This window comes from Otolemur garnettii, unplaced genomic scaffold (genome assembly GCF_000181295.1).
Source record: "Otolemur garnettii isolate 467f Iridium unplaced genomic scaffold, OtoGar3 scaffold00090, whole genome shotgun sequence".
NCBI classification, from domain to species: Eukaryota; Metazoa; Chordata; class Mammalia; order Primates; family Galagidae; genus Otolemur; species Otolemur garnettii.
The window spans coordinates 7934335-7956502 of NW_003852485.1; the positions used below are offsets into that span (position 1 = coordinate 7934335).

Below are 22168 nucleotides of genomic sequence, written 5' to 3' on the forward strand. Positions count from 1 at the left end.
GGAGGGAGACAGGTGTAGAAGACATGTTCATAGGGAAAGAAGACAAGTTTTCTGACTCTACCCCACTACAATCCTCTGGGTACCCATACCACATACAGCCATCAAAGACTCAACAAGCATTATTCATTTTTTCCTTCATTCAACTGAATTTTTTCATCACCTACAGTATATGTATACTGTACTAGATGTTGGGTCAGGTACTAGACATGTAGTGATGAATTAGATTCTGTCTCCAAAAAATGCGTGGTTAGCAGACAGGGAGAAAAAGATATGGGCAACTAGCTATAACTCAATGTCTCATGTGCTTTAGTAAAAGCAAGTATAAAATGCTACAGGCTCAGGGGTCAACAATTGTGGAACTCTGCCAGGAGGAATTATACAAGATGTCTAAGAGGAGGTGACATTTGAACTGAGTCTTTGAGGTTTAAGAAGAGATTTTCCGAGTGTACAAGGGTAGAGAAGAACAGGATCTACATGAGCAGAGACAAGGAGATGTGAGGTGGTCCAGCAAGGATGAGCCCCACTGATGGGAGAAGGTTTAGAGAGAAGTCAGGAAAGACTGGCTGGGACTCAAGGGCATGCCAATATGTCAGGAGATTCTGGGTAAAAGGAAGTTCCTCTTCCACTCATGCAACAAAATTCATGCATTAAAAATTAAACTCCTCAAAATTCAACACATTAGAATTCAGTAAAGTCTCTTAATGCCAATGAAAGATGCCATGGTCTGTACTCACTGAGGCCAATGCCCTCAGGATCCCAGTCATAATCAAGAGCCTGGATATGTTCCTCGTCTTGAAGGTATTCTGAGAACCTCTCAGATGTGAGGTTGTATTTTCGAATTCGAACATTGTCAGGCAGCAGCAACAAAGGAGAGTCACCTGTAAACAAAAGAAGGGCAACTTTATCTGTTTTGAATTCTACCTGAACATTTCCTATATATAAAGAAGAATATAAAATGCACAGCAGGTACCCACCCCCTTTTCAAAAACACATGAGGGTTTCTAGGAATCTGTGTCAGTTAAATCAATAAAGCCGATTATCCAACTGGGTTGCAAAGCCCAAGACTTAGCATCATCATCTCCATTTCAAAAAGGAAGCTAACGTCTCTCTTAGGGATGTTGTCAGTTCTTTATTCTTTGGCCTCAGTGGTGGTTTAGAGCAAAGCTAGACTGAGACCCCAACATAGACTCTTAATTTTTACTGAATTTTTTTCTTTATTCACTGACATCAAAACAGACAAGGATGTAAACATTTAGTCTTACAGGAGAAATACCACATTTGGAACCTTATTAACAGTCAACTGGGAATGTGTCATTCCTCAATCTTGACTGGCAGATTTTATGAATCTTTTTAGCAAGTAATCAGCTCCAGAACCCAATTTATCTTCTAGTTATTGGCAAAGATGCCCAGCTTATTCTTGATTTGAAAAAAAAAATTTTAACCTAAAGCAGCTATTTCAAGTGCTGAGTCATCCCAAGATGTATTGTCTGGAATTTTTTGAATTTAATTTACCTGCATATGTCAATCAAATTGAATTTAAGTAACTTTTATAAGTTCATTTTACTATTTCCTCTATTTTAACATTGTTTTTCATATGACCATTCTAATTAATTTTAGTCAACTCCTTAATTAAAAGATGTAAACATTTTTAAATTTGCTGCTTAATTATCACACCAACTGTTCGAATTCTCTTACCCCAGTTTCATTCAATATCAACAATGTTTGGAAGGTAAAATAATTAAGTATGCTGGTCAAATGGATGCTTTATAAGCCCAATTTATATGAAGAATTTACAGAACTATTTTGTTCATTTACCTGTTAAAGACCTATACCCCTTAACTAGGATAAGTTAATTATGTTTATGACTTACGGTCCTTCTCTTTTGTCATTTCTATTTAGTGCTTGTTCCTGCTTTTTATCAGACCTGATTATCAGATACTGTCATTGACCTAAAATGTAAAACTAATGATTGAAGTTAAGAATGCACCAGACTCCTTTCTGTCTGTGATCAGCAGACCATAAAAAATAAAAAGAGGTCTATCCACAGAGTGTCCTTGATGTGATCTGTTTCAATGTGACTGTTTCTTGTGTGCCATCGTGGACTACAAGGCTCAAACCTTAATCTCAGTGCAGTGAAAGCTAGAGGGCCCTGGAAATTTCCTCTGCTAATGACTAGCCCACAGGGAAGATTTTGTTGTTTGAACCTTCTGGAAAGTGACACCTTGTCCACTGTTTGAAGCTTTCATCAAGGTGGACGAGAGGCTAAATCCTGAATAGTAAGTAACATCTGACTCTTGTTTTAATTTCTACGGATTTGTTAGGAGACACTGCCATTGTTTTAAACTGGCAGGGGATGAAAGAGAAGAGACTGAGGAAGTGCTGGTGGGTTAAAAATAAGACTCTGAGAGTCCAAAGCTTGTTTCCAGGCATATCTCTGAAGGTTGACTAAACCCAACATGAACCCATCATACCTTCAGCTGCACATCTTTTTCCAAAGTCCTCACTCACAGACCGGAAGCCATCAGCACAGAGACACTCATAACTTCCTTTGGTATTTCTGCACTTCTGGGAACAAATCCCAAATTCCTCACATTCATTGATGTCTGTAGGCAAAAGAAAACCAAATATGCAACATCTGCTCCCATCCATACCCTAGAGAAATCGTGCATCTGTTTAAACCCATATTCACAGGTGATGAGGACTAAGAAGAGTGCAGATGAAAACAATCAACCATACGGACTACGTGCGGAACACTTACTAAGTAAGTTTCTTGTATTTTTCCACATGCTCCTCACTTAGTCATCCCAAAAATCTCATAAGAGATATGGTCTTTTACTGTGCCCTAAGTCTCCAAGTTGGTAAGCAATGGAGACAGGATTTATACTGTAGCATTATCACTCTGTAGAAAAGCAGGGCAAACTTCCCCTTTCAGAAAACTGGGTAAAAGAGAAGATTTAAACTTTAGACATGAAACTATAAAAACACTAGAAAAGAGTGCAGGGAAAATGCTTGAAGAAATTGGCCTGGGAGAATATTTTATGAGGAGGACCCCCAAGGCAACTGAGCAACACTAAAAATACATTACTGGGATCTGATCAAACTAAAAAGGTTCTGCACAGCCAAGAGCACAGTAAGTAAAGCAAACAGACAACCTTCAAAGTGGGAGAAGATTTGTGCAAGTTATGCTTCTGACAAAGGTCTGATAACTAGAATCCACAGAGAACTCAAACTAATCAGTAAGTAAAGAACAAATAACCCCATTTCTATGTGGGCAAGAGACTTGCACAGAAACTACTCTGAAGAAGACAGGCACGTTGCCTACAAACACATGAAAAAATGCTCATCATCTTTAATCATCAGAGAAATGCAAATCATAACCACTTTGAGATATCATCTAACTCCAGTAAGATTAGCCCATATCATAAAATCCCAGAACTACAGATGTTGGCACGGATGTGGAGAGGAAGGGAACACTTCTACACTGCTAGTGGGAATGCAAGGTAATACAGCCTTTTGGAAAGAACTTTGGAGAATATTCAAATAACTAAAAGTAGACCTATTGTTTGATCCTACAATTCCTCTACTAGGTATATACCCAGATGATCAAAAATCATATTACAACAGAAAACATCTGTTGTGTTATGGTTGCTTGGTACCACTTTCCTTTTGCAAACTAGTCCCAGCAAAAAGAGTCATTGATTTGATTTTTCATTTGGGTTCTTAAGCTTCTGCTCCCAAATGAACGCTTATAATCACATGCATACAACATATCATGAGTTAGAAACAGTAAGTTCAAATAATAAAAGATAATTAAAATCATGCTCATTGTTTTCCGTCTTGATAAGCTACTTTCCAACGTCCTACCTTAGAATTCATTTATATCTGGCATTAGAGGGTGTGTCATAAATATGCGTTGTTTGGCTAACGATGAGAAAAGTAAACCTTAAAACTTTGATCTCATACACTGGTACAATAAGCAGCCATCATTACCGCAGCCTTCATCATTTGTATCAATTCCACAGACATTACCAAACACACACCATCTGTCAAGCACTTTGCCAGGTGCTGATAAGTGGAAAAAGCAAATTCTTGCCCTAGAACCCTGCGTGTAGCCCCATCAGCAGAATTAAACAGTGACTTATTTAGTAAAAGGGAATGGGCAAGGAACCTGAATAGGATCAGCTTCTCCTGATAGGAATTAGAGAAAATATACTCTACCTTCACAGGAGTTTCTGTCGACTGCACCAACTTTGAACCCACTTCTACAGGAGCAGATAAATCCCCCCACATTTAATTGAGTACAGTTTTGTTCGCATATCTTTTCAGCACATGTTCTCTCTTTTCCCACATCTGAAAAACACAACCCCAGCATTACAAACCAGATCAGCCACAAATGAACAGTCAAGTGGTGTGTCCAAAGGAACCCATGGCTGACTACAGGACATGATGAGATGACCCTCTCCACAAGCCCTTGAGCAGTGAGGGTGCATCTGGATGCTGATTTTCGGTAATGGCCTGAATGCCATTTACACAAATGTATGCTAACGTTATGTCCTTGAGGCAATTCCCTATTAAACGCAGCACTGGCAGGTTCACCTTATGAATATCCCCTAGGTTTTAGAACTATGAAGCCAGACCTTCTACAACTATTGCCAGCTGCTCTGCTATCTTTAGTCCTATTATAGATGGACAGGCAGGTGCATGTATAAATAAAGATACTGAGACAGGTTAGAACAAAGTTACAAGTAGGAGGAAATTACAAGTTTATGAGAAGACTATATGTTGTCAGTAAAACGCAAGGTCATAAGTCATATGACTGCTCTCACAGCCATAAATTGGTATACACGGAAATGAATTTTGTAATATGAATGTGTGCATCAAAGGCTTTAAAAATATTCATACTCTTTTATCCAGTTGTTACATGTTAATAAATTTCCCCTCAGGAAGGAAAAAATATGTTTGATGATGTAAGTTTAAGGGTTATAACATTTTTTAGAATAAGAAGATTTTAAACTTCAATGTGCATTTGATAATAGGAAATCAATTATAGTATATCCTATCAAATCTAAGACACTGTAGACGTACCATTACTTTAAGTAACACTAAAATAGGAAATATGCAAAACTCACATTGTGACATGTTATCAACTATAAGGTGCATCATAGCTTTAGAGATGTTACAATATGAAAATATATATCTTAGAGGCAATAAGCTATGATTATCTATGTGATGGGTTACTATGTAATTATTAAAATTCACGATTTCAAATGATATTTGACATGAGAAATATCTAAAATAAAAAGATTGAAATACTCTCCATTTAGTATAGAATATTTCTTAAACTTTCTTTACATATTAACAAACATTTTTTTGCACATCCATATGCTAAAAAAAAAAACTGCAAAAAGTGTACCATATTTTAGGGATTAGCTTTCTCTCAGTGATGGGATTCAAATTATCTTTACTTTTCATTGTTAATGTACTTTGTAGATATTATAACTTTCATAGTAAAAAAACAATCAACCAATAATTTGTTTTTGTAGGGGCCGTACGAATGATCCTTGTTATCTCTGCACATCTGGGTCCAGATAGTCTAGGACAGATGTTTAACAGCTCAGACTCTACCCTAATACTTCATTGCTCATCATTGTTCCAAGGTCTTGCCTCTGCCAATATCTAACTCATCCACGTGGCTTTCATTCTCATCAGTTTGCCTCTTTTATCCTCAGTCTCCATCTGCTTCCAAACCTGAGTCCTACAGAGAAGCTAACCAAGATGAGCACAGTGAGTGACCAAGGGGAAGGAGGTGGGAAATGGTTATCTCCATCACAGATTCCAGCTTCATCTACCTCTCAAATGAAATGTCTCCTGATCATAGGCTTCTGAATATCTTAGGCAAAGAGATGTGGTATCTCCTGTTTACCACAGGAGATGGTGATTCCTGAAAGATGATTCTTTCAAATCAAAATAGATTTCCATCTACCCATCTTCTATAGTATGCAATGAGTTGAACTTCTCAGATTCCTTTAGAGTGTCATGACTGACTATATCAGTCTATGTGGTTTAAACAGACTAAAAAAATTAAGTTTAAAAAAGAAAAATAACCACAAAATAAGCACAATCACATTCAATGAAATACTGCCCTTAGAGCAGACTTCAAAACTATATACATGAAGCCTGATAATAAAGAGCTAGACTCCAAATTTTTTTTTTTTTAAGACAGAGCCTCAAACTGTCCCCCTGGGTAGAGTGCTGTGGCATCATAGCTCACAGCAACCTCCAACTCCTCGACTCAAGCGAGTCTCCTGCCTCTGTCTCCCAAGTAGCTGGGACCACAGACGCCCACCACAATGCCCAGCTATTTTTTGGTTGGGCCGGGGCTGGATTCAAACCTGCTACCTTAGGTGTATGTGGCTGGTGCCTCAGCCACTTGAGCCACAGGCACTGAGCCTAGACTCCAAATTCTTAACAACTACACATTGCTGAATGAGTCTATTCAGATTTTCTATTTTTTCTTGAGTCAGATTCAGTGTTTTGTATTGGAATTGTCAACTCAATGTAAGTTGTGTAATTTACTGTAACTGAATTTTTTATAGTATTCCCTAAATATCTTTTAAGTTTCTATAAAGTTAGTAGTGATTTCATCTTGTCATTGCTAATGACCTGTTTTTATTAACTTGGACATCCTTGAGCCAGCCACATAACCTCTCTGGGTCTCATGTGCATAATTAAACTTTGTAATCTCTTCCCAGCTCTAAAATCTACAATGAGATTAAGGGTCCCAGAAAGCAAAAATTTCTGGACCAAGTGCTCCCTTGACACATAAATGATATTGGCAACCTATGATTTACCTCTTTATTTCTGAACAGTGCTAGAAGTTAATATCTTTCTGTTCCTAAAAATTTGCTAAAAGAATAGATTTTAGGTGCTCTCCTCACTAAAAAATAAAAAGGTAACTATGTGAGACTACAGAAATGTTAAATTCCTTGTCATTGTACAAGGTCTAACAATTAAGTTTGCAAACTTACCACTGTGTGCTTACGTTGGCAGCACTGTCCAAACAACTCAGTAAGCTTTCATAACCTTGGCATATCAATGTCTCATTGCTGTGTTTATGTTGACATGTGGTGGTGTTTTGCTGAGTGATATTCATTATTGTTGTTGCATGTTTTTTTGCGCCATACAACAACAGGTCTGATGATTATTCCAGAAAAAAAGTTCCAAAATTGCTTTAAAGGGTAGGCTAGGCATTGGTATAGGTCCATCGCTTCCCAAGGGGAGTATGGAACGTGACCAGAATGATTTTCAGCAATGAGGTAGACAGCACTTTTTCTAGGTTGAGTTCATGAACTTAATTGTCAAACCCCATATGTGAAAGTATTTCATAAACCATAAATAGACTCTACAAAGACCTGAGTTATTAACATGACATTCCAACATTTCCATTAAAATATTGAGCTAGAACCACTCCTTAGGAATGTTCATCATCCTTTTCCTACACAAAAGTTGAATGTTCCCTCCAAGGGAACATTCCCATCTTGATCAACTACCCTCAGAACATTTTTCAAGTGTCAAGGACACTGCATTTGGCTTAAGATTTTTAAAATGTACAGATTAATAAAATATGTATCTTTACAGCACTAAAAGGCACCTGGGAAACCAGGAGCAAGATGGGATGTGCTCTGCGGTTAGGCAGACCAGACTTCAAAGGCTGACTCCACCACCGAACGACAGGTCAGTTTATTTAATCTCTAAGTCAGTTTCCTAATTTGTATATAAAAAAGATAATAACATCTCACTCATATGATACAATACATATGATAGAAGGATGAAATGTCTGGCATAGTATAGGTGCTCAATCACAGGTAGTAAGGGGATTGACTGAAATTCAGAGCACAATGTAAATTAAAAAGACATATCTGGTTATCATCTATTTTATATTATTCAATGCTTTAATGAGGTAAACCCAAGTTACTACAATGAAGTATAAAAATAAGTGTTTACTTACTGCAACCTGTTTCATCAAAATAGTTTCCACAATCATTGACATCATCACATACATTATCCTGTGGAATGCAAAGTCCATTGTCACACTTAAATTCGTTTTCTGTACAAGGTTTATGGGTTGGTTCATGACCTGTAATTTAAGAATAAGTTAAAGTCAAAACTGTTTCTTCTATGAAACAAGATGCTTTCTTTTGTGACAAAGACGGTTACTGCTTACCAAATAAACAAGAGCTTCCCTACATTTCCCAGTCTCCCTTACAGCTGGATCTGGACCATGTACCCAGTTCTAGCCAATGGGCTATGAGTTGGAAGTGACATGTGGCACTACTGGGCTGAAGCAGTGACAGCCCACGTTCCTCCACCATGTCTCTGACACTGCGGCAGCAACCTTGGAAGTCGTGTACTCCAGGTGGCAGAGCTACAGGAGGGAGGAGGGGTGTGCAACCTGTGTGCCTTTATGTAAGTGAGATGTGAGTTTTTGCTAGGTTAGACCACTGAGACTTTGTTTATTGATTGCAGGGCCTAGTTTTAATTACTTTGAATGATATAGAGTGATGAGAGAAGTAGGGTACTTCCATAACAAAAACCTAAAATATTTGGAACGGGCTTAACAGTCAGGAGGCAAGCAAAGAGGAAACTGATATTTGAGTCAGAACAGAAGATGATGTTCTGTATTACACAATGCCAAAGCATTTGGCAAAGCTGTCATCACAGAGAAATTGGAAGGTAGACCCTGTGCTTATTAAACGTCAATCTAGGGGAGGAGGTTAGAAATGTCAGTAATGTGCATTGGTTGCCAATCCTGAGAGTTTGGGAAGGTAGTACAGGAAAGAGGCTAAGGGAAGAACTGGTTTATATACAATCAGAAATGAAAGAAAATACAGTCCAGAAATTTGCAGTATGGGAAAGGGGTCAACTATTACCTAGATCCCAAACAATAAGAGTCCAAAGTTTAAAAGGCCCAATAAAACCTCTTAGTTGGATCAAATGACTGCCCATCTGTTTTTCTAGATAATCATTTGAGACAGAGGTGCATGAGGAAAAACAAGCAGAGACATAAAGCAAATTCAAGAACTATGTCTCAAAAAGAACAGTGAATCAGGTTGTTAAATTTTAGAACTGGAAGCAAACAGATCAAAAGCCTGCTACTTTTCTGAACAATATATATCACCAAATAAACCAAAATACTCTCACTGTTTGAGACTTTTATAAAACTATAGGCTCCCAACCTTCTATAAGCAGGAAATAGGCTACGAAAGCTGTGCAGCCCCTAGTGAGGGCATCACATTCCCCTGGCTCTCCAAAGACTAGAGTAACAGACAATGAGGGATATTTGGACACAGGTGCTCCTCCCAGAACAGAATCAGGACCTAATCAATAACTCTCCTCCCCTCTCCACAGTAAGGGCCTTCACAGTGTCTGTACAGGGTGATCATATAATTGCTCTTGAAAGTGAAGGTGTTGATATTAATCATTCCACAGACAACGGACATAGATCAGACTGTGTGACACCAACATGTGTCGGCCTGACCAGTGTACTTCAGAATGGTTACAGACTAGTGATTGTGATGTTTCTTTCCACGGGGAGTGTTCACTTCTATTGTATTGCCCCTGTTCTACCACTATCTATTGGTGGGAGGTGGAACAAATAAAACTAGTCCAAACCAAGAGGGACCGTATCTGGAACTATGGAGTGACTACTGCCCATCACCCAGAGTTCTGAGATTTCAGTTACTAAGTGGGACTTTGAGCTTTAGGGAGGGATTAAGGGTGTACTGATGTATGAGAAGCATAAAGGGTATTTAGTGGCAAGGGTATATTGTGGTAGAAAGAATTGGTGCTCACTAAATATCCAGGCACTTCCCTGTACTTCCCAGTCTCCCTTGCAGTTAGATTGGGGCCTTGTGACGCCCACTTCCTGGTCCAGGAATGCCTTCACCATTTCTCTCTCCTCCTTACTTGGCAATCTGAAGAAGACCATATATTCCTCATAATATAACCTTTGGATGCAGGAGGGCTACTTGACCTCCATGAAACTTCACATGAGTGAGAAAAGACACTTTTGCAGTCTTAAGCCATTGAAATGTTATAGTTTGCTTATTGTGATAACTGGCAGCAGGTCCTCTGACTAAAATCCTGCTCCATGGAAAGAATAGAAGTTTACTGTTCCTTTTTTCCAATCTAGGATTTGAACACATATTACAAATATCTTACTTCATTTTTTAAAAATGGCATTATCAGTAGGGGAAAAGGAAAAAGGAACATGGAAGGGTAAAAACCTGTTCCAATTTTTAAAAAATATTTTATTTCTAGCCTGGGGCAGTGGCTCACACCTGTAATCCTAGCACTCTGAGAGGCCAAGGAAGGTGGACTGCATGAGCAGGAGTGAGACCCATCTCTACTAAAAATAGAAACATTAGCTGCGTGTAATAGTGCATGCCTGTAGTCCCAGCCATTCAGGAGGTTTAGGCAAGAGGATCACTTGAGCCCAGGAGTTTAAGGTTGCCGTGAGCTATGACACTCTAGCCTGGGAAAACAGCATAAGACTGTGTCCCAGAAATTTAAAAAAAAAATGTGTGTGTATATATGTATATTTTTTATTTATATATTATATACATAAATATATGTATATAAAACATACATATATACGTTACTATATACTCATATATTTTGTTTCTGGTTTTCATCCTTTTGTACTGTACTTCAAATAAGCATATTAACATTGCTATAACCATAGATTCATCTTTACCAATAATAATAACAATAACTGGATATAAACTTAAACACTACAGCAGTGTCAAAGTCCTCCCGGACACCATCCCTCTGGGATGCGGAGCTGGATGTTAACCTGAGGCTCAGCATTCTAGGGCCACATCAATACAAGGGATGGGAAATGGAAAAATTAGGCTTTTATCTCAATTTTCCCACGTAAAGTTGGTTGGAGGCGGGGGTAATTGGTGGCGAGGGAAATAATTTACCTCACTGACTTTTTGTAGGCAAATCAAATTGCCCAGAAAATTGGTCAATTCTCCCTTTCAAGGGATAAACTTTAAAATATTTCCAACGTTCAGGAAAAGCAGAGATATTTTAATATCTAAAACATTAAATGCAGCCAGTTTGAAATTTCTATCTTAAACTAATTTATCATTCCTGTAGGAAATAAACTTTCATTTTCAAGAAGGATATTAGATAAGCTCTGTTAACACCATGGGTGTCTTACTTAACATGATCTTTGCAGCTGGGTATTAAGAAGGAATATTCATTCCCACGACTAGATTAACAATTAGCAACCCCAGGCTGAAGAATGACCAAATCTCATCTTTGAAAACAAACCCTTAATTTGTCAACCATGTATTTAGTGTTTGTTCTCATTTTCTTGTGAAAAAAGAAGAGGAAAAAAGCTTGTTAAAATGTTTAAACAAAGACTAAAAAAGTATGGGATTTGCCAACATCTCCACTCCAATGAGACAGGAAGAAGTGGGTGGTGTTGTATCTGAGTAGCGCATATGTTCGCAGGGTCTTATAAACAATTAAGTCATGTAGGTCCAACTCAAACCTCCATAGAACAAACTGAAATCCCAGCTGCACATTCTAAAAACTGCACACAACTGAGGACCCTTCATTTTTTCCTTCTCCCTTTCGGTTTTTGCTTACAGTGCTCTGCTCTCTCATCACTTCCATCTCCACAGTTATCCACAGTATTGCACAACTTTGAGCTATAAATGCAGCGATTGTTGTCACACCGGAAACGGTCTGGTGATTCACAGGGAACATCCGCTAAAAGGAAAGACAGAAAAATGAAAGTACAAGTTAGGAGTGCAATGTTAGTATCGCTATCTAACATACTCCCATGCTAGCATTAAGCTTGCTTCATTCATTCATTCAGTTACTCACCTGACTAATCAATCAACAGACACATCTTGAGTGTCTTGTACACCCCACTGTGCTGTACTAGATAGATGGGAAACAAGAAAGTTCCTTGTCCTCCTGGAGCTTTTATTTTAGTCCATATTTAGAGATATGGACTTTACACATTAACCATTTATAACTGCAAGGCATGTGCTAGGGGGATCTAACACAGATTTGAGGAGGAAGGGTTGAAAGAGGCTTCCCCTAAATTCTGAGTCAGAAAGGACAAGGGCAAGTTTCTGTGGCTGGTGCACAGAGTGAGGAGGGTGATGGTGCCCAGGAGGCTGGAAGGCTGGTAGATCGGTACATGGGCTCTTATCCTAACAACCAAGAGGCCACTGTTTGATCAGATTAGATTGTTTATCACAGCTAAATTTACACTCACTAAGATGTGGAAACAACCCAAGGGCTCATCAATCTATGAATGATTAACAAACCATGGTATCTATATACCATAGAATACTATTCAGCCTTAAAAAAGATGGAAACTTTACATCTTTTGTGTTTGCCTGGATGGAGCTGAAACACACTCTTCTTAGTAAAGTATCACAAAAATGAAAAAGCAACTATCCAATGTACTCAATACTAACTATGAAGCCAGATGACAAAGTAATACACACCCACAAGAAAAAAAACTCAATTCAATTCAAGCTGGGGGGATGGGAGGAGGAGGGAGGAGTGGGTGTGCTCCCACCTAATGAGCACAATGTAGGCATATATAGCACACCTCCTGGGGGCGGGACACAGCTACAACAGGAGCCTTACCTAACAAAAGCAAACATGATAACCTAATCATTTGTACTCTCATATTAATCTGAAATAAAATAAAAAATAGATAAATCTTTTCTTTGCGTATTAAAAAAATAAGTAGCAATGAATCTAGGAAAAGGAATGGAAAAAGGCAAGGTGAATTTCAAAAACGAGTCAGATTGGGAGCTAAGAGGTTCAGCAGCAATATTTCTGGAGGTCCCTTCTCCTGGGCGGAAGGCTTATACATTCAGGCTCCACTGTCAGAAACTCAGATTGGGTAGGTCCAGGGTATGGCCCATGAATCTGCATTTCTAACACGGTCCCAGATCGCACCGGTATTCCTAGTACATTGAGAACTATTGCCTTAGACGTTCTCCAGGGACTCAAAGCACATAGCAAAATGATAGAAACAAACTATTTTCTTTCACTTTGTGTTAAAATCCAGTAGTTCTTAACCAGAGGACTAAACTAAAAAGCTAAGGATCTTTTTAAAGATACATATGCATAGACCCTATCCTTGGGGACTCTATTTCTTTAGGTCTAAGCCTAGGGTGAGGCCAGAGTGTGTTATTCTGAAACATTCCTCCCCCCATTGGTTCTGACATGTACCCAAACTGAGATTCACTGATTTGAAAACATGAATATGCATCATTCAACAAGAGGGAGTTAGACGGCTTTAGTCTTAACATTTTCTGGCAGTGTTCCAGGAAGCAGTATGGATTGGGACAGGCTACTTCGAGGGATACCAGAAGTAGGATGAAGCAGACATTACAACCTCCCCATGCTCCTCCTCCGACTTCGGCCACAACGCACCTGTTTCTATTTATGCTTACTGGGTTTCCAAGCAAGATTTCTTTAGAATAAATTGTTTTCTAAGGATATAAAAAATATTTAAAAACCACAGAGGTTCTGTCCAATGTTCTCAGGTTACAGAGAAAAAACTGAAACAGCAAGGCCAAGTGAAATCACAACAAAGCTGATCACATGTCCAGTGCTCACAAACTGCCCTGCAGGACCACAGGCTGCCTGTAAGAAACACTAAGACTTTGCCAGACAACCCTGCTCCCATTCACTCCATTTCTCCCCCTCTTACAGCACAAGTGAAGTTCTTCATCAGAACCATCGCCACAGTCGTTATCGCCATCACATTTCCAATTCAGCTGGATACAAACATGGTTTTTACATTCAAACATATTAGCCTGGCAGTATGTACCATTGGGAAAGCGAGTGGCTGTCATGGGAGAAGAGACATATTCAAATTATTGTACAATATGACAAATTTTGGAAAGCTTCTCTACTATTTCTTCTTTGACTCTTGCCTTTATACCCTGCTCTTCCTTATTCATTAGGATGTACTGTGGCTTTAACCTGTCTAAGAATCCAATGGACTATGTCTTAAGAAGAGTCCTGGCTCGGTGCCTGTGGCTAAAGCGGCTAAGGCACCAGCCACATACACCTGAGCTGACAGGTTCAAATCCAGCCCGGACCTGCCAAACAACGACGGCTGCAACCAAAAAATAGCTGGGTGTTGTGGCAGGCACCTAGGACCTGTTGTGGCAGGTCCCAGCTACTTGGGAGGCTGAGGCAGGAGACTCGCTTGAGCTCAGGAGTTGAAGGTTGCTATGAGCTGTGATGCCACCACACTCTACCTGCTTGAGGCTCTGTCTCAAAAAAAAAAAAAAAAAAGAACAGTCCTCCAAGTCCATCTTTTCAATGGCATGAATCATCCATGGACAATGCTGGACTTTGGACTGATTCCACTCACACACATTTACAGAATCTCTCAACCAGGTTTTAAGATGTGGCAACCATACCATCGACAATAACCGTCATCAACAGTTAACATTTATTTAATGATTCATAAAGACTAAAATTTGAGTGATCATCATATTGCCCTTACATTTTGAATAAATTTTATATGCCATATGTGATTCTGAAATTGTTTAATGCTATACATTCAGTATGTTCTAATACCCAACCCAAGTTCTTTATTCCACCTTTTACATTGCTCACTCTTTTTTTTTTAAACTAAGTTTATTTTTTTTTATTTGTTTGTTGTTGCAGTTTGGCTGGGGCTGAGTTTGAACTCACCACCCTTGGTATATGGGGCTGACACCCTACTCACTGAGCCATAGACGCCACTCTTTTTTTACCTAAAATGTTTTTTATCCAATTAATGCTTTGTGTAATAGCTGATGATATATAAATACTATGTCAGCATGGACTACTTACTACACTCTCTGTTTAAAATACTGTTAATGAAATGCACTTGGATGACCACTGTGGCATATATGTATGGATCTGATGAACTGATATTCACCAATGGATGCTGAACAGAAAACACCTCTGGCCCTTTGATTTAAGAAGTGGTAGCTGACTAGTACTGAAATGATCATATCCAAATCTTCAAGACACTGAAGGTGTTGTGGGACTTACGACAAGTAGATTCATCAGAGGCATCATGACAGTCAGCAGCTCCATCACATTTCCAGTCTTGGGGGATACAGTGTCCACTTGCACACTGAAAATAGTCAGGATGGCAGGTCCTCAACTCTGAAGAGAAAAGAACGTCATTCCTCGAAGGCTTTGTCATTTTCAGGCAGGTATGAGATACGCGGGGTATAGCGAGGACCCCGTCACATCCCCATCTGTGATCCCTGGCTGCCTCACAGCTTGAGGACAGTAAATGAACAAACTCTGAAATTCATACTTGCCTCACCCAATACAGGCAGATGGAAGTACCTATCTCCCCTCTACTAGATAAGCTCCAGCTCTTATGCTTTTTCTAAGAAACCAGAATTCCCCAATTTTTAATGTTTCCTGATTTTTCTCAGGCCCAACACTTAATCTATAAAAAGCTAGAAAAATTCCTTGTGGTTTAGGACTTCCATTGCTGTAGATCCTTAAGGTGACTTTCTGTGAAATACCAGGAAGACTTAAAGCCTACTCGTAAGAAATATCTAAATTAAAATCAGACATTTTTCAATTCCTCAGTATTTTCCCCTATTACGGTTGATCTAGACCACTAAGAGTTAAGAATAAAGCACAGAAAATACAGAGCAGAAGATACTATGTTGCTAAGGCTGTATATTATAAAACTACATAAATATAATTTTACTATAAAAAATTTTACGGACACTAATTTGAAGTCCCTCCCTCAGTCATGGTACAAGATTTTATGGTAAGCTTCTCCAAAATCTCTGACAGTTACCACAGTCCCGCTCATCTGAATTGTCCCCACAGTCGTCATAATGGTCACAGAGCCACTGAGATGGAATGCATTGTTGATCGGGACATCGAAACTCGCTCTCTGTGCACTCTCGGGGGACTGGAAAAGAAAAGCACCGAGCTGTTAGTATGCCCCAGGAATCACACCCTGGAGACAGCTTAAAAACTGGGCAATGAGCCCTCAGTCACCAATGCACTCCTGTGTTCGAAGCCCCAGAGCTGTGCTTAGACAGGTCATTGGTCCTCCAAAATGAGACATTCCACCTCAATTTTGATTCTGTAAAGATAGCCTTTCATTTCATGAAAACTCTAGACAACCTCTTACAGGATTCCCCATCCAATGCCTGTAGTCAGTACCTTCAACTGGGGAGAAGAACCCAAACCTGTCTTGTTATTTAACCATCAGGCCTCCTAAAATAGCTAGTTCCAGAAGGATAACAATGCAAACACAAGTAGTCTCTCTGTTGCTAAGAGAATTTGGGGGAAAGAGCTAAAGAAGCAGGGTTATTGAGTCTTTAGTCCTGATTTTCTATCTCGATTCTATTTATCTTATCGTATTTGTCCTTTTCTTATAAAAACTTGGGTCTAAGTAAGTTCAATAGACAAAAGATACATTTCTCTACATATTCTCCTCCAAAAGCTCGATTTTAAGAATCTCAGAAGAAGATGATTTATGTCTTCAGGGGGAATTATTGGTGAAATAATTTATTTCAATTATTGGTAAAATAATTGATGAAAATTATTTATTTTCCAGGAGAAAGAAGAAATATACCAAGCAGCAGAAAGAGCTTCACCTTGCACATTGAGGATGAACAGCATAGACATCCGAACTGTGTGTGGACAAGCAGCAAACACCACAGCTCTGGTGGCACATAAGGATCCCGGAACAGGGAACACTCACCACAGCCTTCCTCATCTGAGTTATCTTGACAGTCATCTTCCCCGTCACATTTCCAGCGAAGAGGGATGCAGACGTGATTTTTACAACGGAAATCCCCTGAAGGATGGCATGTCCGCTCCTCTGCAAAGCACAGTAAAGATGCCATAAACCAATGGTCAGGAAGTGGCCACTGAGCCAGAGAGCCACAGCTCTCAGAGTGCCAGAGCGCGAGTTTCGATGTGCCAATCATCAAAACTCAAGTGGGACTGGCTACTTTGTGAGACGGCCTGGGAATTATGTCACCACATTTTTGAAGTTCCCAGAGAGAAGAATGCCAGCAAGATTCATTGCCAGTCTTCCCAACCTACCCTACTGCTTGAAATAGATCCACTCCCTCTTATAGAAGCCATTCAGAAAATGAACTGGCATTGGATTTGTAATACACAACAAAGGCCTGGGAAGAAAGGCTAAAATGATGCCACAACGAATAGGACATTTCTATCATTTCTATCATATTGTCTTCAACTGATCCAACGCAGTCTTATTAAAAACCCATTATCTTTCTTCTCTCTCTTCCAACACACACACACAGACACTCACTCACAGACACTTTGGTTTTAAGTTTGAGTACATGCCTAATCTTGGCAAATTCCATATTCAGCCTTTTGCCCCTAAATTCTTTCCATGTTTCCAGAGTGACTCCAGCTGAGCGATAGATGATATGGAAAAACATTCAGAATATTAAAATCCCCACATAACAAATATTCTTATATGGAAATATCCATTTTGGAGACAAATACCAAGCCTTTTCTCTAATCCCCTTACATTAATTTCAATCAATCTATAAGATTAGACAAACAATTTGAACTTGTCCAGTATGAATATATATTCTACTTTTGAGAGAAATTACACAGTGTCTTCCTCAATGATAGCATCCTTTGGGCTAAATTCCCCCAATTACCCTGCAAAATGCTATAAAAATGTAACATGTTATTAGAAGAATTAACAAATAAATTTGATTCTGTAGAGGTAAACAAAGAACAAACTGAGATGGGAGAAGAAGTCCGCCTCTTTTCGCATCTAACAAAGCCTGTTTGTCGCTCCCTCCACCCCTGCAGCCCACCTACCGCAGCCCTGCTCATCACTGTTGTCCCTGCAGTCATCGAAACCATTGCACACAGCAGACTTGGAGATGCAGCGGTAATTTGTTTTACAGCTGAATTCCGTAAGGTTGTTGCAGCGATAGGCAGGGGTCACTGAAAAGTGAGCAAAAAAAGTAGCAAAGTCAGAACTGAAGGCATCAGAAGGTACCTTCTGATTATCGTATTGAGGACATGGTGCTGATGAGTAACAAGTACCCTGTTGCCAGCTAAATTGACTCTGGCAACATGTCTGTTTTAAATGTGATTCCCATGAGCAGGATAACTGAATCCTAAGTTTCCTCACTATCTCAGCACCGCTCTTGTGGTTAGCTGTGTAACACTCCAGGAGAAGAAAGGACTGGATTTGAAGTAAAATAATTGGGCTGAAGTGTTTTGTTTCACCACTAAATAGTCATGTGACCATCTACTTAATGGAAGTCTCAGTTTCCTCATCTGTAAAATGGGAATATGTTAGTACCCACTTTCCCTACCTTATGTTTCTCTGAGGCTCACACAAGAAAGCACTATATATACAAAAGGTAAATAAATTCTTTGTATCATATTATCCGCAGTTAGACATTTAGTGTAGCAGACAGAGGTATTCACCACTTCAGAAACAGGGTCCTGTTCAGCCTGCCTGCCACACAGCTATATTTTGCCTTATAGTGCCAGAGTTTGCAAAGGGAGCCAAGAGGGAGCATCCCATGGGGCTGAAGAGGGGACCCCATGTCCTCTCTCAGTCCACCTGGAGGTTCCCCATGTCGCCCTGCCCTAGTCATGTGGGTCCCTCCCACAGGGACTTACAGCATTCCTGAACAGGCTCATCTGAGTAATCTCCACAGTCATTATCTACATCACACTTCCAGGACTGAGGAATACAGTGGCCGTTGTCACATTTAAACTGGCCTGGCTTGCAGGTCCTGCTGGCACAGTGGGATCTGTCTTCATCTGAGTTATCCCCACAGTCATCCAACGTGTCACACTGCCAGTGTTCTGGGATGCAACGTTTGTTGGCGCACTGCCATTCATTAGACTCGCACTTGTGATTCTCTGCAAGCAGGGACATTTGGTTATCATCTCGGAAGGCACCAAGAACAGACACTCTTAATTTATGCCGATGAATCCTGGAGAACTCAATTGAAATTTCTTTTTAATTAATTCCTTTTTAATAATTTCTGTCCTAACGTGCTTATTATCAACCAGTACCACTGGGGGTGGGGGGGCAATTATTCCTTTGATCGTTACTGTCTCCCAAATTCTTAAGTATCTTTTTCTTGCATTCTTACATGCAGAATTAAGGCCTAGGGACTGAATCCCCTGGGCTGTTAAATATGCCTTCTCCTGGCCCTGTTCCCCTATTGGGCATGTTTGTCAAATTTTGTGTTGATTGCTGTTATTAATGTATTGTTGTAGTTTGGAGGGTTTGGAGGGGTAAATTGCTTTTAAAAATGGAACATAAATCAGAGTCCTCACGTAAAACAGAGTGGGGAAATACATTTCGTCCCCAGTGTTGGCTCTCACAGAGGATTCAATGCCTAGCACATGGTAAAGAGCCACCAATATAGGCAACTTACTATGCGCTTCAACTATCTGTTTTCTAAAGACCTTAGGACTTTTTATTATAAAGAGTAGACACAGTGGAGGACTGTGAATTTTCTCCTTGGACTCTGAATTTATTTCTGGTTTAAGGAACTCTACCTCCCCCTACAGAATCAAGACTGTATACAATCAAGACGGACATGGGGAAAGGAGGCAGAAAGCAATTCAACACACCACAAAGAGAAGACACTTCATCAGAGCCATCAGGGCAATCTGGCCTGGCATTGCACAGGGTCTGGGGGCTGGTGCAGTTGCCATCCTTGCACTGGAACTGCCCTATTCGGCAGAAGCGCTGCGGGCAATGGGCCGATTCATCAGAGCCATCGGAGCAGTCCCGCTGTCCATCACATTTCCACCAAATAGGAATACACCTTAACAGAGAAAATACAGCACTTTCTAGTAAAGCGTGGAGGTGGGGGTGGGGAGCAGCAATGTGAGAAGAAGACTTTATAGAATTCCAAGTGATGACAAGTTCTCTATGAGCGTAGAATGGGACCAATTCAGTCTCGGTCACTGTGGTGTATTTTCAAAGAAAACAAAATTTGACGAGATAGAACAGGTTTGTTAAGATGCAAATACACGGGATGAGTGTTTTGAACTGTGCTTCTAGAAGCAATGACTGGTTAAGTGACTGCCCACCAGGGTGATATACTCCAAAACATCTAGTATTGGTTGGGAAACTAGAGGGCACTAAAATTGTTAGTATGTATGTCATGATAGGTGCATGCTGGATTCTTAAATCTCAGATATTTCATCACCACAATAATCTACCCTGCATCCTAGATGCTGTGATCTGGAGATGTCTCTCTCCATCAGTTCCCCTAGTCATCAACAGCCTATAAACACTGCTGGAGAAATAATTTGGGTCTTATCTCATAGCAAAGACAGATGATCAAATCCGGACTTGAGGGTGAGACCCTGGATCTTCTGGCACAGGTAACTAGGAAGCAAGACCAGTATAGATGTAGAAAAGACAGTGAAATTCTATCACCCCTAAGGACCATTTTTCATTACACACTTATATACATGGCCCTGACACTCAGGACAATTGATTAGAAAGAAGAAATACATAGTTCACTTCTTCCCTATGATCACCTGCATCAATGGGCATAACAGTTTGGTTAACAAATTCTTTCTATCTATGAAAAGACTTATTGGAGACTGAGAGTCTGGATGTGTTCTACATGAAGTGTATCAATTAACCCAAATCTCATTTCATTAGAAAACACCTATCCCCTGGAGCCTGGAAGTGCAATTGTCTACCCAAAGGATAAAAAGATTCTGAGGAAAAGGAAAAGAGGGCCTCACTTTTCCTCATTAGCACACAGGAACTGGGTGCTGGAGCACGCGGGAATGCAGTATGTTTCGCCGTGCCAAAACACAGTGTTGAAGTCATCCGGACACTCGCAGGTAAATCCTTTTCCCCCTTCTTTGATGAGGCATAGATGAGAACAGCCACCATTGTTGGTACCACATGGATTGTCCACTAGTGAAAAAGAAAGAAAATGTATGTATGTTTACTTGCTTAAAGAGAGTATTATTCACGGATTAGCTGATTACCCAGCTTGATATGAAACTCATCACCTCTTAGTGAAAAATAAAAATAAGTATCCTAGTTCTATGCTTTTCATATATGACTTATATGAACAACCACCTTGTGCTTTGAGAAAACTTGTTCATACACAACCAGAAGTGAAACACAGACACTGGTGTTTTTGACTAGAAAAGACACGTATCTCAAAGCCCTGGGGGAGGGAGCAGGAAGTAAACTTAGCTTACATTCATGTGCCCAGAATCTAAGTTAAAGTTTTAATCTCCAGCAGATGCTACACTCACGACCACTTTCTAAGGACACAGGTAACAGAAGTTTGGCCAACATTAACATACATGGATAAACTAAACAGCATCTTTACTCATTTTCTGGATCACCACTTGGAGGTGAAAATTAACTTGAACTTCTAATAACATGAGGAATATTAAGAAATATTTCAGGTCTTTATTTCACTAGTTCTCCTTTTTGCTTACTTCCAAATTTATGTTTTAGCAAAACATGACAACCAAACAGACCCACAAAAGCTATTTTAACCCCAAAATATACTCTAGACCTTAGCTAGATTATCTCTAAATTGTAAAATGGATTTGTTTGCATGAAGAGGAATGTAACTTCACAAACAAAAATAGATTCTCTAACCTACAAGACACAAAATGCATTGCTCTGGACATTAATATCTTCCAGAAGTCAAGAATAACCTTTATTTGATGCATAATATAATGTCACATGCAAATAGACATTTAGTAGATGTTATATAATGACTCATTCTCTTTTAAGTAGATTGATCTTGGTATATTGATTGTAGCTTGGTGCCCATAGCTTAGTCAGTGTGGCGCCAGCCATGTATACCAAGGCTAGCAGATTCAAGCCCGGCCTGGGCCAGCTAAACAACAATGACAACTGCATTCAAAAAATAGCTGGACATTGTGGCAGGCACCTGTAGTCCCAGCTACATAGGACTAGAGAGGCAAGGACTACATAGGACTACTACATAGAGGCAAGAGAATCGTTTAAGGAGAGTTTGAGGTTGCTGTGAGCTTTGATGCCATAGCACTCTACCAAGGGACATAGTGAGATTCTGTCTCAAAAAAAAAAAAAAAA

General features: G+C 39.6%; 1 protein-coding gene across 1 annotated transcript in view; it reads right to left on the minus strand.

The window, feature by feature from the left end:
- The window catches only part of LRP2 (LDL receptor related protein 2), a 198596-nt gene that overhangs the window by 22751 nt on the left and 153677 nt on the right, over positions 1-22168 (minus strand). Inside the window, exons 55-67 of the mRNA XM_012808457.1 lie at positions 20824-21001; positions 19690-19886; positions 18721-18966; positions 17902-18030; positions 16796-16915; positions 15878-15994; positions 15103-15219; positions 13760-13897; positions 11662-11784; positions 8009-8137; positions 4219-4350; positions 2472-2603; positions 735-878 (exon numbers count right to left, since the gene is read on the minus strand). Coding sequence (XP_012663911.1) covers positions 735-878; positions 2472-2603; positions 4219-4350; positions 8009-8137; positions 11662-11784; positions 13760-13897; positions 15103-15219; positions 15878-15994; positions 16796-16915; positions 17902-18030; positions 18721-18966; positions 19690-19886; positions 20824-21001 — 1902 coding nt within the window. The remainder of the gene's footprint in view (positions 1-734; positions 879-2471; positions 2604-4218; positions 4351-8008; positions 8138-11661; positions 11785-13759; positions 13898-15102; positions 15220-15877; positions 15995-16795; positions 16916-17901; positions 18031-18720; positions 18967-19689; positions 19887-20823; positions 21002-22168) is intronic.